Source organism: Otolemur garnettii, unplaced genomic scaffold (genome assembly GCF_000181295.1).
Source record: "Otolemur garnettii isolate 467f Iridium unplaced genomic scaffold, OtoGar3 scaffold00125, whole genome shotgun sequence".
NCBI classification, from domain to species: domain Eukaryota; kingdom Metazoa; phylum Chordata; class Mammalia; order Primates; family Galagidae; genus Otolemur; species Otolemur garnettii.
The window spans coordinates 5,677,980-5,697,070 of record NW_003852520.1 but is presented as its reverse complement, the minus strand read 5'-3'; the positions used below and the strand labels follow the sequence as shown (position 1 = coordinate 5,697,070).

General features: G+C 39.5%; 1 protein-coding gene across 1 annotated transcript; it reads right to left on the bottom strand.

The window, feature by feature from the left end:
• Window positions 1–387: 387 nt before the first annotated feature.
• TNMD (tenomodulin) lies at window positions 388–15,339 on the bottom strand. Its single transcript, XM_003797831.1, has 7 exons — window positions 15,066–15,339; window positions 14,769–14,900; window positions 6,000–6,140; window positions 5,686–5,787; window positions 2,902–3,055; window positions 1,084–1,250; window positions 388–769 (listed from the first exon to the last, which is right to left on the bottom strand). The coding sequence occupies exons 1-7, from the start codon at window positions 15,111–15,113 to the stop codon at window positions 560–562; spliced, it is 954 nt and encodes a 317-aa protein (XP_003797879.1). The 5' UTR covers window positions 15,114–15,339; the 3' UTR covers window positions 388–559.
• Between the last annotated feature and the right edge of the window lie 3,752 nt (window positions 15,340–19,091).

Here is a 19,091-nt window from a genome sequence, read left to right as displayed (position 1 = left end):
TATCTCCTTTGCTGAGTCTGCACATTTGGAATATTTTAGTGTTGGCCTGCTGTGATCCACTGTCTGTCCAGTGGCTTAACTAATACTTAAACAAGTCCACAATATGTATTTCAGATAATTAAACATTAAGGCTATGTACAAAAAAATCTATTTTAATGCATTGGTTATGGGGACATTTTGTCATCAGCCCCTCATGTCCACTTTCTCAGTATAGCAGAGTAAAATATGGCATTTGAAAATCATTATGCTTTGCCCTTTCCTACTCTCGAATTTGATGAAGTGCAAATTTTATTGTTGTCATCCATGTTACAAAGGTCTGTTCCATTTCAGTTACCAGAAATATTTTCAGCAAACACTTACCCAGTGTGTTCAGCAGCAATCACACCATTGGTGATGATGTAGAAGTTTATTAGAACATGAAGAGAGGAATTACCTTTAAGTAATTCTGGAGTACTGGCTACCAGGAGCCAAATGCCTCAGAGGCAGAAATTCATTGGATAGCATGCATTTATTATATGTTGGCTGCCAGAAATTTAAGCATTTCAGCTCAAACTTCCGATTAGACCCTCCCCAGCATGCGGGCCACCCACCAGTTGCAAGGCATGATGACACGACAGATGACCCGTCCTCCTTGGTAGCAGTATGGATATGGGTAGTAACCTAGTAAAGGTTCACAGACGCGGCGGCAGTAGCGGTTGCCTCGACGGCAGTAAATACAACAATAACCTCTTTCATCCAGCATGGGATCAAATTCTATTCCATTTTCAGTCTGAAAGAAGAAGAAGCCAGTGTTGGAGGTGGGGGGAAGGTTCACTAGGAAGAGGTCTCACCAAGCAGGGGAGCACTACAATACTTTAAGAGTTGGGGGCTGCCTGGTGAGAAATTAGGCTCCTTAGCCAGATCATGAAGATATATCAATAGATTGATTTTGAATGAGCTTCCTGGTGATTCCAAGTTTCTTAATTTTTTTTTTTATTAAATACATGATCATTCTCCTTCCAGCGTTTGTGAATTGAGGGGTAGTAAGTTTTGTGAGGGCTCTTTGTTTCTCCTCTACCAAGAGTTAACGTGAACATAACTCACATAGTCATTTATTGGAAGTTCTTCCTCACTTGCTTGTCTGGTGTGACGGGTCTTCTCCACCTTCACTTGAGGGACCACCCACTGCTCATTTTGCTCAATCCCTTTTTTTTCATTGGCTGGGAAGTGAAGATCTTCACCATCCTCCTCAAAGTCTTGTAACTCGGAAACTAACATAATAAATATAAGATTGTGATATGACTGCTTTGAAAAAGTTTCTGAAAGAAGTGCTTGAAGGAACAGCAGTTGGGGATAGAGGTTTTCATTGTGCCTTCTAATTGGCATCATTAAGACACACCAGGACCACTTTTCCAAGCTCCTTCAGCTGATATAGCTGATAATTTTAAAGAGTATTTTCCAAAAAAAAAAAAAAAAAAAAAAAAACCTGGCCATTTTCATGTACACAGACATTTTCTTTGCTTGTTTGACATCAAACATTTGCTGCTTTTTCTCATTAGTACACTAAAGTTAAAACTGATGGGTTGTACTTGGTGGCTCACATATGTAATCCCAGCACTCTTGGAGGCTGAGGCGGGAGGATCCCTTGAGCTCAGGAGACCAGCCTGGGCAAGAGCAAGACTCTGTCTCTACTAAAAATAGAAAAAATTAGTCAGGTGTCTGTACTCTCAGCTACTCAGGAGGCTGAGGCAGAAGAATTGTTTGAACCCAGGAGTTTGAGGTTGCTGTGATCGAGGCTGATGCCATGGCACTTTAGCCTGGGCAATAGAGGGAGACTCTGTCTTAAAACAAAACAAAATAAAAACAAAAACAAACTGAGGATAAGAGACTTGTCTGTCTCCTACAGTGATTTTACCTCTAAAAGGTGCTCAATAAATATTTGTTATCTGACTTGATTTGATGTCCTATGTCTTTCACCCGCTTCCCTTCTGTTTTCTAAAATAACTTGCTATTTAGAAATAATCTTAGATTTATAGATGAGTTGCAAATTTAGTACAGAGTTCCCATATATCTTTTACCCAGTTTCCCCTGATGTTATCTTACATAGTCATGGTGTAATGATCAAAACTCAGAAGTTAACATTGGTACTATATTATTAACTAATCTGACTTTAGCCAGATTTCATTAGTATTTCTGCTAATGTCCATTTTCCCTACTCCATCACTCAGTTCAGGATACCACATTGCATTTAATCACCTTTTTGTAAATCGCTGAAGAAGAAGCTTGCATTGGTGGGAATGGCCTCATTTGGGTAACATAGTAATCTAAGATGTCCAGAATAAGGGAGGACAAATTCTATGTTAGCCAGATAGAACAGGATGAGGCCTTTACCTTCTCTATGGACTGACTGGAATTTCAGGGCTGGACTCTTCTACCCTGGACCTCTAGCCCTCAATTACTTGTATATTGATTCCTAAAGCAACCACAAAGAAATGTGTATTGTAGTGATTGTCCTATCTTCTGGGGAGAATGCCACCATTTGACATAGAGAACCCTTGACAACAGAGCATTGTTTTTTCTCTTCTCTCTTCTTTTCTTTACTCAGACCCACAGTGGTTTGAGCAATAGTCTGGTATCACAACTGCAATGAATATAGATGTGCAAAGAAAGACAGATTAGGTTTGTGCTATCACTCGTCACATTAGGGTGGTGTTACCTTTGCTGGGATATTTAAAAGCCTGTCAGCATTAATTTATCTGATTTATAACTTGTCTGTGAAAAATTCCCTTCTCTGGCAGTCAGCATATATAGTCTCATCCAAGAAGATATAAACTGATCATTTATTTTCCTAGAAATGTAGTCTCTGAATGCTGGGAACATTAACCTGTTACTGTCTTTGGAAAGAGGGGGAGGATGCCATACCTGCTATTAGAGTGGGATTGATCCAATACATGGTCACATTATCGCAAATTTCCAGAATTTTGGAATTTTTAAGAAAGTCTCTGTTTTCAATAGGCTTTTCTGCTGGGACCCAAATCACTGACTGTTCAAAGAAAGTTGTGGTAATTTCTTCATTCTGAAAGAAGAAAGTAGTCAAGGATGGGGATTGGCAGATAAATCAATAAAACAAGTGACAAATTATGGAATGCTAGAAAACAATATATTTTGAATGTGAATAACAATTCCATTATTCTAGGGCTATTGGTGAACTATCTGTGTGCCTAGCATACAATAGGTGCCATTGGGGGAGTTCACAATTCCCTCCCTTCTAGGTTTAATAGCAGGGCTACTCACTGAAATTGAAGCCTTTTCTATAATCATTTCGCTTAAAATCAAAAAGGCTCTCCATTATTTTCTGGGCACCCAAGGGTCGTGTATGTTTTAATTTGAGCTTCTGAAACCCTGAGTGATTTACACTTGTTTTCTTTTTTAAAAATGAATATTTTGAATCTGTCTTGTTTTAGGCTGGCAGCTAGGGTTATGAGCAGAATTTGGCCTCAAACTAAAAAAAAAAAAAAAAAAAAACCAAAACCCTCCTATAATCCAAACTGATGAGATCAAGTAAATAACAACTGAACCTACTATTTTGGTTTTACAAGATTTGTCTGTTATGGTAGCTAGTTGTAGGATAAAAGGTGTCTTTTTATGTTTTAAAGTCAAACCTCTAGCTTATGACTTCACTGGCCTTACTACTCTTGTGTTCCTTTCATTCCAGATGCTTAGAGTTCATCTCAAAGAGTGTTTTTGCTTTATGTAGCCTTTCTTATGTTGTGAAGGACACCAACTTCTCTTTACTTTCTAGTATTGAAATAGTTGTCTTGTATATCTAGTTATTAGTAATTTTTCCCTGAGTCATTTACAATGACTGGTACCTTTGTCCTTGAGTCTGTAAAGACCTTGGGGTACATTGAAAGGGATTGTATGAAATGAGGTTGATATGCTGACTAGCTTTGTTAGCAAAATCAGGACTATTTATATACCAGCTCTGCATGTTTAACATGCATATTCTGTGGATACAGTGGTGAGGGAAGTCCAGAAGAAGAGGGGTTTTGTCATTCAGGAGTACAAATTAGTCTCATGAAAAAAATCTGTAGTGTGAATGTCAAAAACAGGATTTACTTGAAGGTGTAATATTCTTACTGTCATGTGATGCGTACTTGTGGTATTTGAAAGATTTAGCAAAATTAATTGAAGAATAAATTCGGGCCAAAGTGAGACATTATGGACCATTGTCATTATCTCTTTCAGAAAAATAAATCCTATTGTGTCACTTCAGGCTTTCATTGCTGGCTGGTCTACTCAAATGCTTATGTTATTTTCTGTAAGACTCAGCATATGATATTGTGTATACCAGCTTGTTAATCCTATTGATTCTCCTTTCATCTTACCCTTGCTGCCTGCCATCATTCCTAATATCCTGGAGGTTGACCTGTTCCTCAGACGAATCTAATTTGTGCTTATTTTAAAAATCTCCAATTTTTCACTACTATAGGCCTTGGGAACCGAGCATAATCTTTGGGGGAAATTTTCTTCTTCTTCTTCTTTTTTAATTCTAGTAACAAGGATCTGCAACTTCTCTGGTTTTGAGGAGACCAGTTGCATGAATGAAAGAGTAATGTGGGAGCTAATGACAGCTCTGAGACTTGGGTAAGGGAAGGGAAAAAGTGCTCCCCACCCTTCACCCTTCAACAAAAGAAAGAGAAAAGAAAAAGATAAATGGGTAGCTGAGAATTCAGATGGATGGAGTTGAGTGGAAGAAGAGTGAAAAAGAACAGGACAGAGAGAGAAGAAAGAGATAAAGGTTTTTCAAAGTCTATAGAGAGGCCATTGTGCCATTGCCCTAGCCCCATTTTAGATTTGCCAGTTAAGCACCAAATCAAACCAAACCAAAGCAATGCTCATTTATTACTTGCTACAATGGGGTATGCTGTCAACCACATACCCCTTCTCCCCACTTATAAAAACATACTGTAATTATAGACAGAATACCAGGGCACAACAAAGAGTTTTAAGAGCTTTACGGTTAATTGTATTTTAGGCAATTACATCCATCTTCTACTAGGCTTTCAGAGGTCATTCAGTGATTACAACATTACCCTAGGTTGCCTCATCCTGGCCTACCAGTGTGTTTCCAGAGAATTCATATTACACTGCAGTTTTCACTTTCTTTGCTTTTGCCTTTCCTAGTGAAGTCAAATTTGGATTATTTCATTAGCATCCTGGTACAAAGTGTAAGGTGAGTGAACTGAAATCTTTAAACTAGGTGACTGTTGCAATGTGATGAGTGGCAAGAACCTCAGGTGACCTTGGGGATTTTGTTTAAGGACTTTATCTTAGGGAATATTGATTTAGTTTTTCTGGCTCATCCCTCTTACCAGAAAAAATTGGGTTTGGAAGCAAATGTACATAATGTCAATGAGTACCCAAGTGAAAAATGTGTAGTGTTGCACTTAAAAGCATGAACTTTAGCTTTTTGAGAGGTCTGAGTTCAAGACCCCAATCTACTCTTCACTAGCTGTGTGACCTTGGATAAGTCAGTTTTTGGTTCTGAGTCTCAGTTTCCTCATCCGAAAATAGTGTTAATAATAGTACCTATCTGTAGGGTTGTTTGAGAATCAAAGGAGAACAAAGGATTGAGTAGAATTTTTGGCACATAGCACCCAATATAAAATGTCTTTTGCTACCATTATCATTAGTCTTACATACCTCATCTATTTCCTCTTCTGGTTCAGAAAATTCAGGAATCACTTTAATCTGAGTTTTAATAAAACATTTCTGAAGACCTACAAAATAGATGCCAGTGTATCCCTGTAAAACAGATAAAACAATAATAAAGTTTCCTGAAATAGCTGCAATTAATGAATTCCATGATCTGTCAGGACTCCAGATTAGCAAAATCTGTATTCAGAGGGAAAGCTTTGTCTTGTAAATTAAATGGAGGTTAAAGGTTATTTTTAGCTTGACTCAGCTTCTTTAATATTTTTAAGAGGAAAGCCTTAATGAGAAAACACCCAACTTACATTCTTAAAGTCATGTACTTCCAAAGTTTCATCAGTGCCATTTCCACTTCTGAATATTTCAGTTCTGGTCACAGGATCGATTTCCATGTAAATCTTCTTCTTTTCTCCATTGCTGTAGAAAGTGTGCTCCATGTCATAGGTCTGGGAGAACAGAGGAAAAGGATCTCTAAGATACAAAGTGTGTCCCTTCATAAGATACTTTAATTGGGTACTATCTGGGGCACCTTTTTTCCCAGAGCTTTTGTAGTGAGGTACCATCTCACAGCTTGTCATTGGGAATTCTTTGAAACTTGAGTTTAAAGTGAGGTTCTTTCTAGCTCTCAAGCTGATATGGGGATCCCTTCATAGCTGGAAGTTTGAATTCAAGCCAAGTTGCTGAGCTAATTACTAAGAATTCCAACAGTTTTCTTGGCAGCCTTGACTAAATAGCAAATGATATTCTGCAAACCAGCCTGTAAAGTATTTTCCCCTTGTGTTAAGCTAAGAGATCGCCTAAAACCTATGCTTCCATTTCCAAATGCTTGAGGTCATCCCTCCACCCCAATGAAATTCACTAGGGCTGAGAAAGATAGTTAAACACACTTAGCGTGGTTAGGTATTACTCTCTATCTTCTTATCTACCCAGGGCTTTAATGTTGCCACAACAGTCTTGGGCTTGTCTCTTTTTTTACAATCTGAAGACAGTCTCCTTACTCATGGTGAGGTGAGTTTGCTTCCTTTTGCCCTTTGAACTCTAGGAAATATTTATTGACTTTCCCTAGCCTTCTGTTCTATAGGCTAACTGACACCATCCAGTTTATTCCTGCTTTCTGTTTTCCAAACTTTCTTCAGTTGTCTTTAAGTTTTGCAGATTCTCCTTTATACATAGAATTTAGCAACTGTGTCAAGTGCCCAGCATTAAGTAATGTGAACCTCCCAAGAAGAGTGACTGGGAAAGGCTGCCAATCAGGTCTTTCTGGAGTGGCTGAAACAAAACCCCAGATTTCCTTTTGCCCTCTAAAAGAGGCAGTTGTCTCACTAAAGACCAAGAGGACTAGTCCCACACAGTATCCCAGTTTAGGAGTAAGTCCATAACTTATCACTTAGGCCGTATTTATAGCTAGAAGCAAATCATAAGCACGAAGGAATTTGCTACCTGTCACAAACTAGGCCAAACCTGATGGTGATATTGGGAAGTCTATCTTATCACTGTTGTTAGGAGACCTTTGTTTATCAAGTCTCTTCATATTCATTTTTCCTTATGAAAAAAAATGTGGAAAGCTAAAAGCCTGGAAAATCAAGTTGTCTACACAGTCACCATTGCTTTCTAATGATATGGTTCCCAGTGGCTGCCTGGTAGAGCTTACACTTAGTTGGGTTGTTTTTTAGTGTCTGCTAATGTCCATGTCTGAATGTTAGTTTAAACCGGTCAAATTTTCCCCAACTGAAGAAGAAAAATAAGCTGGAACCATTTGTAGAAGCAAGTGTGACTTTGAGGGTGAAAAGTGTGATGCAGCTGCTGAATAGAAAAACAAGAGACAATGTTGTTTACCTCTTGGCAGCCCTATAGCGACTTGGACGTGGTTACGTATCTGCTGAATAAGTTTTCCCCACCAATGGCATCCTCATCCTCATCCTAAGGAGAGATCTTGGCCATTGGAAAGGTCTTTTAAGAGACCATTTTAAAAGTGAACGGAAAATGGTATTGAGAATCCTCCAGCAACTGCGGAGTTAACTCAGAAAGTCTGGCTTGGTTTTGTGACAGGTAGAAAATTCCTTTAGGCTTGTTATTTGCTTCTAGTTATAAATATGTCCTTAGTTCCAGCTCTGCAGCCAGCTTGAGAATAGAAACTTCTACCTATGGAACAAATTGATCTCTCTGTTCATCTGACCTAAGTAGAGGAGAGAGGCATCCACTTCAGATCCAGTCTTGTCAGCTCTCCAACAGCAGGGGAGTTTTGCTAGAAATACTATTCATTGTTGAGACAAATGTTGACACCACTAGCCATTGGGGGCTGGAGTAGGGTGTTTGTTTCATCAGTAGCACCACTGATGGATTATCGTATGGAAAAATGAGGTTAGAGACTAGGGGATGTTGGACTGCTGCCTACCTGGGCAAAAGAGAAAATACAGGCTGTATTTTCAATCATTGGTAGAAGGCTATGGAACCATACTAGTGACATTTAGGATTTCAGTGTACTTCTGTGGAATGAGTTTTCCTGCACTGTTGGCAATGCACTTTACTTGGACACCTTGCTAGATGAAAACTCTTAGAAACTGCCAAGCTCAGCAGATCTTGATTATTTTCAACATTCCTGCAAATAGCTTTTTTGGTAGGGGAGAAGGGGTACATTCTGATTATATTCATTAACCAGCTTGTTGGCTATATGTTAGCAGTGGTAGGTTGCTAAATAGAGTGGGATCAGAGTGCTTACTTTATGTGTGAATCTGTGGTGGGGGGTAGGGGTGGGTAGCCAAATATTCACCTGGATGGAATTCCACTATCAAAGGTGTTCTTTTAGAACAGACTGTCCTTTGTCTAGGAAGATGAGGCTGGTGGCCCACTTTGAACTGTTTGGGGATGGGTTTCACCAAGCCAGACATACTGTCTAGTCCGCGTCCCTGTGGAGTGCATTGCTTGGATAATGACTATGCAAGCTTCATTGGCCCATATTAATACTGAGCTCATGCTTTTGGCATCACAAATACTTTGCTCTTTACTTAGCTCTGTGAGTCAGGGATTGGGGGTCTTTCTGGAGATGAAGGAACAAATGGATTTGTTCTATCCAGGAACAAACCAAAGCACAGACAGGATGACTGGCCTGAGAGAAGTGTGAGTGGGCTTCAAGAAGCTCATCTCAGACTGCCCCCAACTCAGCTTTATTCCAAGAAGGACAAATCAAGTAGAGTATGGAGTACACCCCTGCCAAATTGGCTAATAGAGAGAGCTAATTTTTGGTGCTTCTAGCTTCCCTCTTCTGTTTTCTTTTCATATCATGTTTACTCTGTCATGGCCCTTCCCATTCCTATCCCCATTTCTATCTTTGCTTTTGTCTTCTGTCTAGATAATCTAGGAATTCAAGTACCTTATGACAGAGAAGATATCAAGGTGAAAAATGATTTCATATTTAGGTATTAGTGATGGATATTTATTCTAAAAATTGAGTAATACTTCACTCAGAGGAATGAAGTACTAATGGGGGATTTTAGACACAGTGGCCCCAGGAACAGGAAATATTTGGGGGGAAATAGCATTCTTCCAGCTCTGCTCAAATGGGCTCTTCCTCCGCCCACACATAAGTTTGGCCTTAAATGCAAGGGCCAGAACATTGGAATGGGGCAAGAAAGCCAGTGGCATGGAATATGAATCAGAAATGAAATGAGACACATACGTGGTTAAGCCCAGGCAGTGAGAGGTATAAGAAGACCATACTGACACAACATGGAGAGGACACAAACCCATTTCTCTTTCCTGCCCAGGAATTTTGTCCTCAGTCCAGTTAAATCCTCCACTCAGGCAACAAATGAACCCTAACATCCCCCTTTCACCGTTTGCTCTGGTTTTTATTTTGCCTCTGTTTGTGACAGTCTCTGAGATAGAAAAAGAAAGCTTTTTATAAAGAGGAATGCTGCCTCAGATCTCAGTGTGATGGATCTGTTTTGGGGGCAAGTAGCTTTAGCCTGTCCTGACAGGGATTTGAGGACATTTGGCTTAGGTTTGTTTTTTGAAGCCTGTGATTAATCTAGCTGCTCTTCTCTCCACTTTCATTCTTTACTGTCTGTTTATGAGGTACACTCTCCAAAGGTGAAATACATGCTCAGAATAGCTGGCTAGCAGGTGTTAGGCTGGAAGGAGGGAAGGGAATGCACTGTGCCATGTTATTACTGACCTAGCCTGTGGGAAATAAAGGGCCCCTGGGTATTTCTTTACCAATAAAGAGCAGACAGATTGTTTCTTAGGCAAAGTTGGATTTCTGCATCTTCCATCACTAGTTCTTAGCCCTAAAAACAGTTGGCATAAGCAGCACAGACATTCCTCTTTTTCAACATGAAAAAGCCACTTCTTTCATCTACAGATTTGAACTGGCTAGAACGTTTTCCCCTGTCCAGTATCCCCACCCCTGATTCTTATACACAGCTGAAGAATAGTGGAAAGAATCTTCAGATCATATTCTAGTCCTTACTTCAACTCTGCCACTTGCAAGCTGTGTGACTTTGGGCAAGTCACTGAATGTCTTTGGGGACTCAGTTCCTAACTTTATCTCCCACCCCTTTGCGGCTGTCATGTTAGTAAAATCAATTCTGCTCAGAGTTGGCTGACACCTGTCAGGTTGATCACTGGAGTGCTACTACCTGTTGATCATCTGGACTACCTCCCTGCACAGTCACAGTTCCACTCTCAGACACTCAATGACAACTTTTTCTGAAGGTTTAGGCTCTCCTTGCTGGTGCCACATAAGTTGCTCATCAAATGCTGCCTTAGGAGAACAAAGAGACTATCTAGGAGTATACCCATCTCACCCAGAGTTTGGCTCCATGTAATTAGTGGGCGCTTCCCCTAGGTAGCCCAGAGTGAGAATTATTGTACAGGGTAGAACTGGATCTCACAATGCTTTAAGAAGAAAAGAAAATGAAGTCTTCTTTTCTAAAATTCCAATGTGACACTATCTGGTGAAGCTCAGTGTCCCTGATAAAGAGATCCCAGCCACAACTTTCACTTTTTCCTTGACTGCATATAAATGTTTCTCCAGATCCATATTTCACCCACAAGACTATTGGGTAGGAAAGCCCAGGAAACCTGGGTAAGAAAGTTGTCTTCTCTGATGCCTACAGAAGAAAGTTAGTCTTGAGCTACTGCTAACATTAAAGAGGCAAAAAGAAAACTGGACTCAGACTTGGCAAGAAAGTGCATCTTTTGAGCAAAGGATTTTTTAGTCTAGAATGATACTGGGCTTGTGGCCCTGGGTGAGACTGTTTTAATGGTCATTTGCAGTTGAGGTGGAAATGAGAAGGGCTGAAGGATACCTGCCATCCCTACCACTTCTCATTGCTCTTGTGGTACGGAGAAGTTGAGGGAACATTCCCAGAAACCTGTTGATTGCTATGTGGCTCTGATGACTTCCAGACAGCCCTAAAGTCACAAGGCAGCTCCTATGTAGGAAAGGGACGAAGGGCTGCCTTTCATTTATTTAATTTACTATATTCTTCTACCTCATTCCACAAAGGATTGGTGAGGATGAGCTTCAAAGTCTGTGCTATGTTTTATAAACTGTTAGTTTAAGAGCTGAGATTTTTCTTTGCATGTTGAATTAATTAACTGGGGGGTTGGCTTCTGATTGTCTCAAGTTAGATGTGTAATACAGGGAGCTTTAAGCAAGAGTGCTTCTCTGGGGATTCTGCGTCAGCGATCCCAGTCACTGTGTGGAAGTGGAGGGAGCCTCATTGCAATTCTTTCTCAAAATCTCTGGGACTGAATAGGTCTATTCTGCTTGGCTAAGAAAGGTGAATGCAAAAAAAAAAATTGTTTTATTTAACTTATATGAGGAAAGTATCCACCACCATGTATGTCTCTATTCTTCATATAACATGGCTGGATACTTTCCAGGCAGTCCTAGTACATTTGGTGATAACTGTTCCTTAGATAATTTTGAAAACTTGCGCTTCAAAACTTGTCTGCAAGGTTATTTTCAATATTTGGGTAAGCCAAGCACCAATGCTTGAAGAGGGGGGAAGGAAGGTACTTTCGTTGCAAACTTCAAATACCAACTTTAACAAGAAATGAATAAATACAAAACATTGCCGGGGGAGAAAGCTGAATACAGTGTTGGATGGACCTGGCTTCGCTTAGCTAAAGGAGCTCCTCTATGTGGCTGTGGCTGTGGCCTGTATGAAAGTACAGCAGCTCACCCAGAGTTAGTTCTCCTTCTCCCTATTTCACTTTACTTTGATTTCTTTCTCTCTCTCGTGTGTGTGTGTGTGTGTGTGTGTGAGAGAGCATACTCAAGATGTGGGAGGAGAAAGGGTCAAGTGTGTCTTACCCTTGGAATCAGGAACGTGGATCTTTTGTACACACCAAGGTAGGAGGGAGCAGAAAGACTTACTGGCATGGAAATGTCAACACCAGATGTAGGATGTTAAATAAATACAGTTTATTAATCACAGATGTCGAAAAACAAAATAAAAAGGAGGCACAGTGGGGTCTGGGGGAGCAAACACTATGAGCTTGGAGAAAGTCTCAGGACAGCAAACAAATCATTGCCATCAATAAGCACAGTAGCATACACAGTTCTCTCTACTAAGGGTGCCACAGTTCCCCAAAGTTCCACAAGCTAGTAAATGAAAGTCCAGAAAAGCATGGGTTTTAATTTGCTGTTGTCTCTTGCTAGGCCATACTCTTAAGGGGAGAGTCTTTAATTTATATAAGATGCTAGGATTCTTTGCCTCAGCAACTCTTCTAAGGCTAATATGACTGCTAATGTCTTCCCAGGATTCCTCATTTAGCTTCAAGACAGGCTTATTGGGAGGCCTAGGTCTCCTGAGGCCCTTTTCTGGGACTTGAACGTAGGAGTGGACTGAGAAAAGCATCCTCATCTCCAACTAGGTTCTTAGTTTGCAGTGAACCCACCATGGCTTTATGAAGGGTGAGACTTAAATATCAAAGACAGTAAATTGCAACCACTCCCTGGAATGAAAACAAGCAACTTGTCCATGGTGAAGAAACGTGTGTGAGGAGACACCTATTTTCTTTTATCTGGATTACTTTGTAATACCTTTGTTCATTTCTGAGAGTTGTTTTGCTGAAAATTATATCCCAAGATGGATTACTTCACAAGAGATTTGATTTTTGATAAACTTTATTGTGTAGCATATCCCATCCCTTCTGGGCATGCACTGAAAAGGTTTTACTTTTGGCTTGAAGAAACACATTAGAAGGAGAACTGGACGAAAATCACAAATAACAAAATAGGGAAGCAAAGGAGACCACGGACCTTGCTAGTGAGTTTGGCAACGTCCCCACCTAGTCATTTACAGCTGCACTGGGGCAAATAGCACTGTAGGTTTAGAAAGACACACAAACGCTTTCAGAATAGCATTTGCAGTTCCAATGGCTGTGATAACATAGTACAAGTCCATCTGGCCACCTATTTAGGCAGGTATCTATGGGTAGTCAAAAGCATTAGCTACCAACTCCACTCAGTTAGGGACATGGTGGCCATGGAAAACAAATGAGTTTCAGGCCCTCAAACTCGTGCATGATTTTCAAGAGGATCTAAGATTTGATTTGGGGGGCAGTGTGTTACCTTGGGGATTATCAAAGTGGCACCAGAATTGTATCAGAATATATTTTGGCTGTCTTAATTATTTGTTTTCTTTTTCTTCCTGATCTTAATTGCTTTGCCCAACCAGCGAGCCTGAACAGGTGGCTTTAAACAGTAAGTAGTTCAGAAGTAGAGAACGGTGGGTGTGGGGGGCAAGGGCTAGAGAGAGCTAACTATAGGCCTCAGGTGAGGCCTGAAATCCTTTCTGGAACAAAGTGTAAGTAAAAAGATGAACCAATTAACCGGGTTGGCTCTCCTTCCTACTTAAACTTGGTAAGGTATCCTTTGGGACGAAACGAAAGTGGGTATGGCAGCAGAGGTAGAGACTCCAAAGGTGGCTATGACTTCTCTGGTTTCTTTTGCACACTTAGCCAGTTTATTTCTTATTTCTTCCCCCTCTGCCTCTCCCTTCGCGTTGATCCATATTATTTCCTCTCTGCTCCTATCACTCCTTTGGCTCCTAACCGTCCATACAAACCCATTTTCTTCTTGTCTCAGCCTCCCTCCTGAATTTGTGCCTTTCCTTCTCGGTCTGTTACCAAATAGGAACAAGCATCTCAGGACAGCAAATGAACGACAGTAACAACAACAATAGCAACAGCCTACACATAGACAGAAAAACATGGCAAAGCCGGAGAACCACCTTCATACCTTGTAGTTTGTACATTTATTATCTTTCAAATCGAAAAGAGGTTGGTTTTATTTGGGTCACTTCTAAACTTGTCCATTGCGTGGGAGCCCAGAAGTGACCATTGCACTAAGGTATATTAATGCAAACGACAATGGCCAGCAAAATTTCACCAAATGACCTCAATATCAGGAGCTTTCTGAGATATCTGTGATTAATGACTTGGTTTCACTGAATTCTACCTTGTGGCATTAGTATCTCAGTGGGAGAGTGACGACTGTGGCTGTAAGGAGCTGAAAAGCTCTAGCTTTTTTTTTTTTTTAAGTCATAAATAAATGTGAACTCAGGTAGGAGGATTTCTCTTTCTGAAAAAGAGCTTGCTGCTTGTCCTCAGAGAAGATGCATTAAGTCAGAAATATAATCCCTGAAAATCCTTTGCTGCCATTTCTGGTGGTTTCTCCTTTATGTGGTGATATAATTACTTTTCCATAAGTTTCTGCCCAGATAATTGAAAGAAAGATGGAAAGTATTTTTTCTTACAGCAAAAAAATTTACTTCTAGGAGGAATCTTAACTCCTTAAAGCCAAGCATTATAGAAGAATGAGTAATTTACATCCTCTCGTTACTAACTGAAATCAGAAGATTACTTTTTTCCCTTACCAGAATAATTAGATAGATAAATGAGAGCAAAATCTTGATTCAGCTTTTCATACCACCAGAAAATAAACATAAAAGAGACTTCACGATTTTAATTTCAGAGTAGTTTACATATCAACCACTAATTAAATGCAATCAGACTCAGACCAGAAGCACTGAATAATGGTATGCATTTACTTTACTTACTTTTTTTGGTGCCTCTGGCCAGAAATGCTTGCTCCCCCAAAACAGCACAATTAGAGTTAGGGCCAGGATACCAAAGACCAGTCCACAAATCTTAAGTGATTTACATATCTTCTTGGATTTAAAAGCTTCTGCCTAAGCAAAGAACAGAAAGAATAGAACAATACACAATAACCCTCAAAATAGCAAGCCATGATTCAAAGTCACCTTTGATTTCCCTTTCTAATGTTCACATTGTAATACGATAAATCTGTGAAACCATGCTTCTGCTCAAAAGGGAAAAAATATCAATCAACTTACATTTAGAATGTGACAGTCCTCACAGTTCTCTGGAGGATTCTTTGCCATGGTCTCTCAGCACACAGAACTCTTTCCTTGCTTTGAGAGGACTGAGAGACCACTGCTGAGGTGGAGTTGCAAGTGAGTCGGCTAACAGATGCCAGAGGAGAAGCTGAATTTATATGGCTCAAATATGTCATACCAGAGCCTGAGGGAGCCTAGTGGGCTCCTGTGCTGCGATTTGTTACATAGATATACCCATATATGTATATAACTTCTGTGCACAGAATTCCATCCAGAATCACAAAGACAGAAGGTTATAATGAAAACTATTGTCCTGGGGGTTGGCTTGGAAAGGGACCAAGCCTAGAACACATTGAAATGATTTTTCACTATGAACTGAAAATATCAGTGGCAAGACATGCTGTACACTCCAGGAATAAGCAAACAAAATGAAGAGGGAATGAAGTCCTAATTTCAATTCCATTTGATTCAACAAATATTTATTGCAGGCATATCGAATGTCAGGCACTGTGCTTGGTGTTGGAGATTCAGAAATGAATAAGATATTGCTTCCCTTTCTATGTTAAAATTCTTTGAAGAGTGAGATCAATAGGTATTCAACTAATTATAATAAAACGGGATAAAATAAAGACTAACTATAAGCTCTCTCTCTCTCTCTCTTCATCCTACCTCTCTGATTATTCTTTTTTGATTCCTCTTCCTCAGTTTGTGTCTTAATTCTGTTATGCTTTATGGATGTCTTCTTGTTGATTATTTCACTTTATATACACATCTTAGATGATCTCATCCACTCCTATAGTTTAAAATATCACATATATCAATGATCCCAAATCTGTACCTGTATCTCAGTTCTGTATTTTAAGTTCAAAGCCATTTGAACATCTTTAGCTGATGTACCTCAGGAGTCTCAAACACAACATGTTCCATCTCGGAGTATTTCAACACCTCTGTTTCCCAACTTTCTTTTCTATATTCTTAATCCTGGTTGGTGGCAATATTAGTTTGCTAGGGCTGCCATAACAAAGTACCACAGACTGAGTGGCCTAAACAACCGAAATTTGTATTCTTACATCTCTAAACAATAGAAGGTGTCAGCAGGGTTGACTTCCTCTGAGACCTTTGGACTTGGCTTGCAGATGGCCATCTTCATGTTCACATGACATTTCCCTTCTATGTGTGTATGTGTCCTAGTCTACTCTTCATATAAGGACATCGCATATTGGGTAAAGGCCCATCCACATGATCTCATTTTACTTTAATTACCCCTTTAAAGCCCCATCTCTAAATATAGTCAAATTCTGAAGTGCTGGGGTTAGACTTCAATGTATAAATTTTGAGGGGGCTCAGTTCAGCTCATAACAGTGGAATCATCATCCACCCAGGCTCCCAAACCAGAAACCTCAGGTTTGTCTTAGGCTCCCCTCTCTTTTTCATATCCTTTTTATTTAATCAATCACCAAGTCCTATCGATTCTAAATTCTTACTTCCTTCAAAGCTGTTCTTTCCTCTCTATGTACACTGCTAAAACACTATTTAAAATTGTCATTTCTCTGACAAATCTCAAATCTATCTCTCTCACCCACACTACTCTCTTGGGGCTCCAGATCCATGTGTCCATGTACCTTGCGACATCTCCAGTACCCCATGGGCACCTCAAATACTACATCTCCGAATGAATTAATGATTAATTATCTCTTCTTCAAAACATAGTCTTTCTTCTGTATTACCTCTCACTAAATGCCCTAACGATCAGTTTCTAGAATAGAAATTTCCAAATAATCCTCGATTTCTTACTCCTGCATTCATCTCTGTGCCTAATCAATTATTAAGTCCAATAAATTATGCCTCTGAATTATCTCTGCCATCCTATTCTTTCCATCCTCCATCACCACTGTCTTAGATGAGGTTCTCAAAGTTACTTTTATTGTTGCAATAGAATTGTGACTGTTTTCCTTTCCTTTAATCTATTGCCATTAAGGTGGCTTTTCCAAGGCTCATATCAGAGGACAGTATCTCTCCTGCTTAAAATCCTTCAGTGTATATTTATTGTCTATAAAATCCAAGCTATGGTGAGCACTTCATGGTCTGGACACTGTCTATCTCTGAAGCCTTAATTGTGGACAATTTCCTCTATAGCAGTGGTTCTCAACCTTCCTAATGCCGTGACCCTTTAATACAGTTCCTCATATTGTGGTGACCCCCAACCATAAAATTATTTTTGTTGCTACTTCATAACTGTAATTTTGCTACTGTTAGGAATTGCAATGTAAATATCTGATATGCAGGAGACCCCCAAATGGGCCGTGACCCACAGGTTGAGAACCACTGCTCTACAGAAATGGAGCCAACTGAGGATTTTAGCCAGAAAGAGCAATGGGTCATGTAGATATGACTCTATTTACATCTTTATGTCTTAAAGAAAAATGATTTTCTGATTGTTGGAGATAGGATTATGCATGGAATTGGTAATATAAATTATAAAATGTGTTGTGATTCTATTTGTTCTACAATTATTTGGCTAAATAAAACAAAGCAAAACAGATAAGTCATGAGCACAGACTCATGAAGAAATCCATGTTTATTTGGTCAGGTGATTCTCATCAATGACATTATTCACATTTTCTGGTTCCTCCTTCACATTCTGCTTCCTATTGATGAGCGTGCTCTGCCTCTTCACACCACAGGACATTTGCACATCTATACTCATTGCCTGGATTTCTCTTCCTCTCCTTGTTTACCTGGAAAATTCTTATTTACCTTACAAAATGTTGTCTAGATTTTATTAACTTTTGAGTCTTCCATGGTCTCATCTCTCCCACTTAGTAAGTTAATCACCTTTTACCTTGCTCTATTTTTATATCTTGCTCATACTTCAACTGTTATACTTGGTATACTGTATTATGATTAGTTTTTATGTGTTTTTTTTCCTGATCAGACTTTGAGATCTTTAAAAATCTGCCTTACTTATTAAAAGGATTGAATTAAATAGAGGTCACAGCACTATGCCATGAAAACATAAAAGCAGGAGTGATTAATTCTTGATTCAGGAAAGCAGGGAAAATGGCACAAAGGACATGGCATTTCAATAGACTATTCATTTATTAGCGCATATTTATTCAGTGTCCTCTGTGTGGCAGGTACTTTTGTAGAGGTTGGATGTTTATTCAGTAATGGACAAGCAAATATAGTCCCTGACTTTATAGAGCTTGGAGTTTAGTTGGGGAGGCAGGCATTAAACTAAAAATTAAAAGTAAAAAAAAAAAAATCCTGTAAATAAATTTAAAAATATGTATAAATTAACAAATATGCTGAGAAAGAAAAGTGCAATGTGCTTGGATGGGGGTGGTCGAGAAGTCCATTTAGAGGAGATTCTGCTTTAGCTCAGGCCTGAATAATGGAGTAGAAGTTAGCTGGTGAAGAGTGGGGAAAAGATTTTCTAAGCAGAGGGAATAGCACATGCAAATACGCTGAAGCAGGAAAAGGGTTGAAACATTCGAGGGATAAAAGGAAAACCATTGTAGCTATAATATAGTGAATAAAGCAGAGAGCTGATTTAAATAAGGCTGAAGAGGTAAGCTGAAGCTATATCATTCAAAATTGTATCTCCTAGAACCATTTTTGGCTACATGTAACAGAAACCAAGTTAGGGTAGTTTAACCCAATAAAGGGTTTATTTTTCTCATGTAACAGGAGTCTCTCAATGTTACCAGTCCAGGGCTAGTTCAAGTGCAAGGACTCAAACTTCCGTCCTTCTGTTCTGTGATCCTTTGAATATGGCCTCCATCACCATGCTTCCAAGAAGCCTGCTTTATCTCCTGGAAAGAGAAAAGGGAGATAGCAAAGCAAATGAGCATGTGCAAGCTTAGTTTATTCCTATCCACCAGGAAAGTAATAGTGTTCCTGGGAAGCCCTGTCCTGCAGATTTTTGTTTGTCTTACTGGCCAGAACTAGGTTGAATGATCACCCCTAAATCCATAGGAGTTTGCGGAGGGTTTGTTTTCAACTGAGCATATTACTACTCCT

Bases quoted from the DNA above. Each gene is read 5' to 3' on its own strand.
- TNMD (XM_003797831.1), bottom strand. From the start codon at position 15,113: ATGGCAAAGAATCCTCCAGAGAACTGTGAGGACTGTCACATTCTAAAT. The intron at 14,901-15,065 runs GTAAGTTGATTG...TTCTTTGCTTAG, and splicing joins AGGACTGTCACATTCTAAAT to GCAGAAGCTTTTAAATCCAA. The intron at 1,251-2,901 runs GTATGGCATCCT...TTATTATGTTAG, and splicing joins CAATCCCACTCTAATAGCAG to TTTCCGAGTTACAAGACTTT.